The following is an 8,544-nucleotide window of genomic DNA, read 5'->3' on the forward strand; positions in this document are numbered from 1 at the left end:
AACCAACCTGCTGTCTCCAGGGATTTACCTATTCTGGATATTTTATATAAATAGAATCATACATTATGTGGTTCTTTGTGTCTTGCTTCTTTCACTTACTATAGTTTCTCCATTAATGCCTTCATTTTTTTTCTAGTGTATCATTTTTATTCCCTTTTCATTTCCTTTTCTGTATGTTTTTTATTTTCTTGGTTATTTTAAATCTTATTTCACAATTATAACTACTTTAAATATTTTATTTAATCTATATTAATATACAGAATTAAAATACAAGAGCACTGTTCAAAAAAATGTTTTTAAGCTTAGTGTCTAATGACGTTTTGCTAATTTCATCAGGTCACATTTTTATACTGTGGACCCCGAGAATGTTGTGCCTGTTAAGGACTCCTGGTGGTTAACTGAGCACCAATTTATAAAGTTTAACAGTCATTGCTAAACGGGGGCCTCTCATGCTCTCTGTGCTTCAGGGAGAAGGCTGCACTGCACTGCCTGCCTACTGTGTTCCGAATGGCTGAGACAGTTCTTCCAAAGGGGTTCCTGGAATTGTATTTCAGCCAGTGGGCTGGAGCACCAGAGCTGAGCTGAAACTGAAACACAGGCCTCCTTGCCCTGGCTGTCTCACAGCCATGCTGTTCCACATCTGAGCTGTTTCATGACTGAGCTCTTTTCACTGAATAAATTCCCCTTCACCATACTCCAAATTGGGGCTTCCTGTTGTTGAACTGACACCTATAAACTTCAACTTTCAGTTGACAATACAAAGAAGTGGTTTCATAACCCCTAACCCATTTCTGAAAGCAAGTTAGGCTGAGGCAGGATACCCACTTCTCTCACAGGTTTCATATGGCCCTAGGGAAACGGTTCAGAGTTCTACGGACTCAAGTTTCTGGTGGATGCCTAAATGGCCTGTCTACATTCCAGGGGAAAGGGTTGCAGGTCACAAGGGCCAGTGTCATCCATCACCTTTTGAGTGATGTTGTGCAACTACATCACTCACAAGTATAATACGCCCCCCTCACCCCCGTTGCACCTTATGTAACACCTTGTGTGTATGCGTGTATTGGAGGAGTGGACTCTCCCATGTCCTGCGAGAGAATACCCAACTAGAGCGACACCCAAATCAGCCTCCGATAGGGGGAAAGAGGGGTGAAGCTGACTAGGCGGTGACAGCCACAATTCAGATCAAGGGAAATGCTGCTGGGTAGAATGCTGGTCCAGGGTGGCCAAGTCTTCTTTCTCTGGAGAACACAGAAAATCTAGATTTTTTTGTGTGAAATACTCCAAATTCTTAAATGCTGGCAACTAACGCAGAATTTTAAAATAGCGTAGGTCGGGCAAATCCTATCTGTAGAGGATTATACCCTGGGCCGGGCGGACTCCCCTCATTCCACATTAGAAGGAGGCCTGCAGCAGAGACGCAACTCGCCAAAAGCCAGCCAGGTGGGGGAAGCAGAGCCCAAAGTCTCCAGAAAGCTGCTTTAGGGGAACAGTTTCCTGGTCCTAAAACACACTTACCCTGGACTCAAGCTGAAACCCCTCCCACGAGCACCTCAAGGCTGGGAGGGCCAAGTGCAAGGTCCCCGATCCACCCAGCCTGCCTCGCCTCACCGCACCCTCCATCCTTGAGCGCCCAAGGTTTCGCTGCCTCCAGGACTTCACCCTACGTCTCCTGGGCCAAGAATGCCATTGCCTGCCACCCCTGCCATCCCCCGCCGGCGGCACTGCCTGCTGCAAGCCTAGCTCCCACTCTGTGTTCCTAGCGGGCCGCACACAACCCTACTCCACGGCCCTATCGCCCCCTCCCCAGACGGGCTGCCGGCTAAGCCATCTTTCCACACCAGGAACCAGGGTAAGGTTCCCGCGGGAGCGCGACCCCGCCCCCTCTGCGCCGGGCACCATCAAGGCTCCAGGCGCGCGCAAAGGCAAGAGGCGCGCGAGCGCCGCACGGACTTTATTGCGTCACCGCGGCTCCAGCGTGGGCACGCCGTCCGCGCCGTCGCGCCTGCTCAGTCCGCCAGACGCGCACCGAGTCAGCCGTGCTGGTCTCGCTGTTTTGATTTTCCATCAGGTGCATGCGCGCGGTGGTTTCCGTCAGCATGTCCATGAGCAGCTCCTGCTGCAGCTTCAGGTAGTTGTTCTCCTCCAGCAGCACTTGGCTCTTGACGCGCTGCCCTTGTGCATTCCGGCCCGAGATGGTAGGCGAGAGCGGCGGCGGCCTAGACCGCCCTGCCGGGCCCTCGGCAGTCCAGCGGCCGTCGCGGAACACGAAGGCCTCGTCGCTGAGACGTGTCCGCGGCGCGCCGTAGTTGAGGCCCAGCTCGGCCTGGCGCGTGCGGTGGTCCAGCAAGTAGAAGGTGGACATGGAGGAGATGCGGCGTAGCGGCGGACGCCGCGGCGAAAAGCGCCGCGAGAAGTGGTCGGCCCAGAACTGCCGTAACTCCTCCCACAGGCGGCTGGCGTGGCCCAAGGCCAGGCACCGGAAGGCTTCCAGGGCTAGGGCCTGGTGGGCCCTCGGCGGGCGCGTGGGGTGCCTGGAACAGAGCTGCGAGGACACAGGAGATAGGGGCTGCGCCCTTGTGTCGGGACCCCTGGTGTCCTGATTGATGAAGGCGAGCCAGGTTCACTGCTAGGGAGCAAGGGTCTGGGTGAGCAGCCTGCTCCGTGCTGGCTACTCCCTAAAACCGCGAGGCTCGGTGGACAGGGCTTAGCCACTGAGGAGCCCATCCATGCACACTTGCTCTAGCAGCAGTCTCCCAAAACCACCTTCCCCAAAGACTTCTGGGTCCGGCCCTGGGGACAAAGGTGCCAATGAAGGACCAAATCACTGCTCTCTGAGCGCTGGGCAGCTGCTGGGAGGGCTCATGGGCTGGAGAGGAGAGAGTGATAGCAGACACAGGTACTTCAAAGATGCACAGGACTTTACCAGGTGGACTGGGGCTAGCTAAAGAGAGTCTCTAGGGAGAGTGAAGAGCCAGGAAAGGTTTGTGTGTTCCAGACGTGAGGAAGAGCTTAGGGTGAGGTTGGTGGAAGGTACTCAGCTGGGGATTGCATAAGAGGAAGCTGGACGGGGTCGAGGGCACTGCTGAAGGATTACAAAGCCGGGGCTGGATCTGGATTCTGGAAAGTGGTAGGATGTCTAGCATAACCAGCAGTGTGACTGCCCTCATCATTCAGTTATTCTACAACCTCGAACTGGCATGTGCTCAATTTCAGGCCCTGGTCTGCGCAGGGAGTCCCACCCAGCACAGTCTATGCCTGCCCTCTAGATAATGCCGGTCCAGCTGGGAAACCACATGTGTGTGTAGATAGTTCACAGTTCAGTGTGCTCAGTTACATCCTGGGGGCGTGTGCCATGGGCTAGGACTTCTGCTTAGGGCTTGAGGTGAGAAGTTGTGCAGACTACACATGACTTTTGTCCCAATTTATCCCAAGCAGAATACATTCTCAAGGAAGATAAAGTCCAGATAACAGACAGGTCTCATTCCCTGCCTCCCGTAAGTGCTGATTCTGTTGTGTGAGAAGAGGACTATATGCCCTCTTGGAAATTCCTCTTCTGGTGAAGGGTGAAAAGGGAAAGAATTCTGGGGCAGGGTTCTCTCTGTCACGCCTTCATCAATTCAACACACACTTATACCTCACACATAGCTGGGTGGAGACTGGGAGGTGCTATCCCCTAATTGTAGCTCAGGGACAGGTCTTTGGAAGTGCTCAGAGAACCCAAGAGGTGCAACCAGGCCCACCCTTGAGGTTGCATCTTCCCAGAGGACCCTTCACTGAGAATCCTCATTTTGTGTTTTCCCTTACCTGGAGGATATGTTGGAGGTGCCGAGCTTCTGTTCCAGGCCTGGCTCCATCTCTGAACTACTCAGCTGATGTCCACCTGCTATGACTCACAATGCCTCCAAGATGAATCAGCCCAGAACAGAAAGGGTGCTGACTGCCAAGCCATAAAACAGACCCTAGGCTCTCCCTTTTTCGGTCAGCACATTTATTGAGTGCCTACTGTGTTCCAGGCACTGTTCTAGGAGTGTGTTGAAGGCATTTCGTCATCAAGCTATCATTCTTAGAGGGAAGGGAACATAAGCAGAACCTGAGATAGGCATTTGTTCTAGGGGAGTGAACAAGATATTCTCTTGTGAAGCTAATGTAGGCTGCCATGGGTCAGGTTCCCGAGAAGCAGAGCCTGAGATGAGAATTCTTGTTTGAATGATTTATTGGGGGAAGTGCTCTTGGAAGAAGGGAAGAAGGGAAGCAGGACAGGGCAGGGAAAAGAGACAAAGCAAGAGCGTGGCCTCGGAGAGACTAGCTTCAGCCCGATCCCATGGGGAATTATAGAAACCACCACAAAGGTTGGCCTCCTTATCACCAGGACCCAGTCTTTTGTACCCTCCTCCTTCCTCCTCTCATTTCAGTCATTGGCAGGGGGAACTGTGAGCTGTCAACCAACACTTAAGGCACCCATGGGGTGGGTGCACTCCCAGTAAAAGAGCTCTGTGAGGTGCCAGTGGCGTAGAGGAGGAGGAAGAGACTACATAATGAAAATGAAATAACTGAATAAGAATTTGTGATATATACAATGAAGAAAATAGAGAAGTAAAATGCCTAGGACAGGGTGAGGGGTAGGAACTAATTCAGACATGCTCAATGAAGGCACTTGACATTCATGCTGACCTAAGTGATGAGGAGACCCCAGCTACGTGAAGATCGGGTTAGAGGCAGGAAGAAGCTGGGCGTGTTTGAAGAACAAGCACCATGTGTTGAGGTGGTGGAAGGAAATGAAGTCAACCCTACCTGCCAAGCACACCCAGTTGACTGCCATCACCTCTATTTGGCATTTCTGACTCCAAGGGTTTCTTCCAGGGGCCTCCCAGTTGATCCAGCCTCCTGCATGGCTCTACAAGGGATCAGACCCAGCTCCAGGGGAGCTCACACCCTGGGGCAGAGCCGGATAGCGCCATCTTCTGAAAAATGTTTTCCTTGAACAGTTTTATTAAGGTATAATTGACAATAAACTACATATATTTATAATACACAATTTGGTATGTTCTGATAATGTATGAAATCACTACCAAAATAAAAATTAAAAAAATCACCAAAATTAAGATAGTGAAGATATCCATTATCTTCAGAAGTTCCCTCTGCTCTCAACACTATTCATTTGCATTTTCTGGAATTGTATGTGTACTTTGTTAGTGTGTACTTTGTTTTGCACTAGCTTCTTACAGCATAGTTATTTTGAGATTCATCCAGGTTGCTGCATTTATCAACAATTCATTCCTTTTATTGATGAGTAGTATTCCATTATATAGAATGTGTTTTCCCATCCACTTGATGGAAATGGGTTGTTTCCAGTTTGGGGACCATTACAAGTCCAGCTGCTATGAACACCCATGTACAAGTCTTACTGTGTGTCCACGTGCTTTTATTTCTCTTGAATGGCTGGGTCACATGGTAGGTGTATGTTTACCTCTCCATGAAAAGCTATCACACTTTTCCCAGAATGTTTGGATGACAGCCCTACCAGTAGTGAAAGAGTTTCTGTTCCTCCACATGCTTGTCAACACTTTGTATGGTAAGCCTTTTTATTTTTAGTCATTCTAGTGGGTGTTGTCTAAATTTTGCTTTTAATTTTTTTCCTCACAGCTAATGATGTTGGGTATCTTTTCAGGTGCTATTTGTTACCCTCCTTGGTGACATTGTTCAACACTTTTACCCACTTTTTCCCACTGGATTCTCTTATTGAGTATAAGGAGTTCTTTAATGCTACGTAGTTGTCCAATATAGTCAGCAAATATTTTCTCCCAGTCTGTGGCTTGCCTTTTAAAGTAAAAGTTTTTAATTTTGATAAAGTCCAATTTATCAATCTTTTTCTTTTGTAGTTTATGCTTTTTGTGTCATATTTAAGAACTCTTTGCCAAACCTAAAATCACTAAGATTTTCTCCTGTTTTCTTCTAGAAGTTTTCTGGTTTTAGTTTTACATTTCGGTCTGTGCTCCATTTTGAGTTAATTTTTGTTTATAGTGTGAGGTAGGAGTCGATCTTTTTCATATAGATGTCAAGTTGATCCAGTGCCATTTATAAAAAGACTAGCTTTCCCCCTTAGTTGTAGTCCGTGGTCCTGTTTTTGTTGTTCATCATGTAACTGTCTCTTCCTGGGAGCTCATTCTCGTCCATTGGTCTCTGTATTCTTGCACCAATACCATATTTTCTTAATTATTGTAGCTTACAGTAAGTCTTGACAGCTGGTAATGTAAATCTTCTGACAATATTTTTAAAAGATTACTTTGGCTTTCTAGGTTCTTTGAATTTCCATGTAATTTCAATTCCATATAATTGAATTTCCATTCTAGTTTTAAAATTAGAATGTCAGTTTCCACAAATAAGCCCTTATGCTCAGTGTCTACAGCTCACTCTTTCTATCATCAGGACAGTTGAGAGCTCAAATCAACCCTCAGAAGGTTGTCTGATGAACATGGAACAAGAGCCCAGGCATATTGTAACCAAGCCTGTGATTTGTTCTTATTCATATTCTCCCGTTCCCCCCCAAGTGTGTCTGTGTTATTAAAGCTTATTTTCATTAAAAATCATGATATTTCAGGCAGATCATGGGTGACCATAGTATACAGCAACTTTCAATGTCCCTTATTTCTGTGGACTACAAAAAAGGAAAAGCTACAAAACCCGAGGAAGTCTTTATTTGATTATTTGAAAAGCAAAAGGTAGGGAGCTGAGGAACAATTTTTTTTAATACACTAACTCCTTTCACAAGCAGACCTTGATTCTGAGGAAGTTTAATGAAAACGGCAGAATTTAAAGATCCGCAATAAAAAATAAAAAAAAGAGCAATGGGTCCTGGCTCTTTTGAGGGACTCCATCTCAATGTTGTCACTGAAAAGACCAGATTTGGAGCCCATGAGAAAAGCAGTGCCAGGTCCCATGAAGTCTGAGTTTAAGGACATGAAGTTCATTCTGATGGCATGGAGGAAAGGAGAGGAGGACGTAATTGAATTTACATTTCCCCACACCACAGGTAAATGCCATAGTCACTGTGTATGTCAGTGAATCCCTTCTCCTGGCGACTGAGAGGAATATTTCCAAAACCCGGGAAGCAAAATCTTGTGATTTCAGTCCCACTTCTAAGATATCCTGTTAGTGACATTTGCCCTTCCCAGAAACAACAATAAGGCATACTCTGTGCTTTATAGTTTTAAGAAAACATTCTGCACTTGTGTAAAACTTGCTGAAAACAAGAAATCAAACTAGGGCCGGCCGGTTGGCTCAGTTGGTTAGAGCATGTGCTCTGAGAACAGGGTTGCCGGTTCGATTCCCACATGGGCCTGTGAGCTGCGCGTGAGCTGAGCTGCCAAAAGGTGGCAGGATGGTTTAGCTGGTGAGAGCACGTGCTCTTAACAACAAGGTTTCCAGTTTGACTCCCACATGTGATGGTGGACTGCACCACCACCCCTCCCCTGCAACTAAGATTGAACATGGCACCTTGAGCTGAGTGGCTGGATGCCTCAATTGGTTAGAGTGCCTGCTCTTAACAACAAGGTTGCCGATTCGACTCCTACATGGGATGGTGGGCTGCGCCCCAACCCCCGCATCCCCCCACCCTCGCAACTAGATTGAAAGCTGCAACTGTACTTGAAACTGAGCTTGCACCCTCCACAGCTAAAATAGAAGGACAACAATTTGACTTGGAGCTGATGGGTCCTGGAAAAAACACATTGTTCCCTAATTTTAAAAAAAGTTAAAATAATAATTTTTAAAAATCAAGCTGTACAGAACACAAGAGCATAGTTATAAAAAATGCACACGCTTCACCCAACACCTCCATTTTCTGTGGCATTGTTCATACACTCCCTTTTCTGCAAGGTGCCTTCCTAGGAAGAGCAGATTTAGCAGGAAGGGATCCCTACCTCTTGGGTTTGTCCTCCCTATGCTTTTCCTTCTTTAGCCTCTCTTGGGCTGGGTGGGTGGCGCTGCACTGCTCTAGGGGTGCACTGCTCCACTTCTCGTCTCCCGTGTGGCTCCCCACCCATTGTGCTTAAAATTAGTGCCATGAAGTCCTTGGGAATCTGCAATACTCTGAAAAAAATGTTTAAATGTTCTGTTTTAGTAAAAAATCTGAAAAAAATGTTAATGATGTTCTATCTGCTCTAGATAACCACCTTTACGAAGCACCACAGAAACTGAGAGTCTGCACCTGGGTTTGAGTGGCGGAGGCCAAGGGGAAGGCAAGCAGGCAGGCATGGGCGTGCAGAGCTCCTTTGTGAATGGAAGATTTTAGAGTCGTCTGAAGAGTGAAAAGGGGACCAAGTGTGCATCATGTCACGCTGGACTTCAAAACACCTACTTCAGGCATTGGAACCAGGCCACAGGTCAAACATTTTCAGCAGAAACACTTTTTTTTTTAAAGATGTTTATTGGGGAATTGGGGGAATGGGAACAGTGCTGGGGAATTGGGGGGAAGGGGAACAGACAAGTTGCTGTCGTTTTTGTTCTTCAGTCTAGTTGTGGAGGACGTTGCTTCACTGGCCCAAG

At 47.5% G+C, this 8,544-nt stretch overlaps 1 protein-coding gene across 1 annotated transcript; it reads right to left on the reverse strand.

Moving 5' to 3' along the window:
• Positions 1–219: 219 nt before the first annotated feature.
• On the reverse strand, positions 220–2,620 carry CBY3 (chibby family member 3; the record flags this gene model as incomplete). The annotated part of the gene is made up of 1 exon (XM_019661373.1): positions 220–2,620. A coding segment is annotated over one exon (669 nt), but the record flags the coding sequence as incomplete, so codon positions are not given.
• Positions 2,621–8,544: the final 5,924 nt, after the last annotated feature.

The sequence above is a fragment of the Hipposideros armiger genome, unplaced genomic scaffold (genome assembly GCF_001890085.2).
Source record: "Hipposideros armiger isolate ML-2016 unplaced genomic scaffold, ASM189008v1 scaffold_347, whole genome shotgun sequence".
Taxonomy (NCBI): Eukaryota; Metazoa; Chordata; class Mammalia; order Chiroptera; family Hipposideridae; genus Hipposideros; species Hipposideros armiger.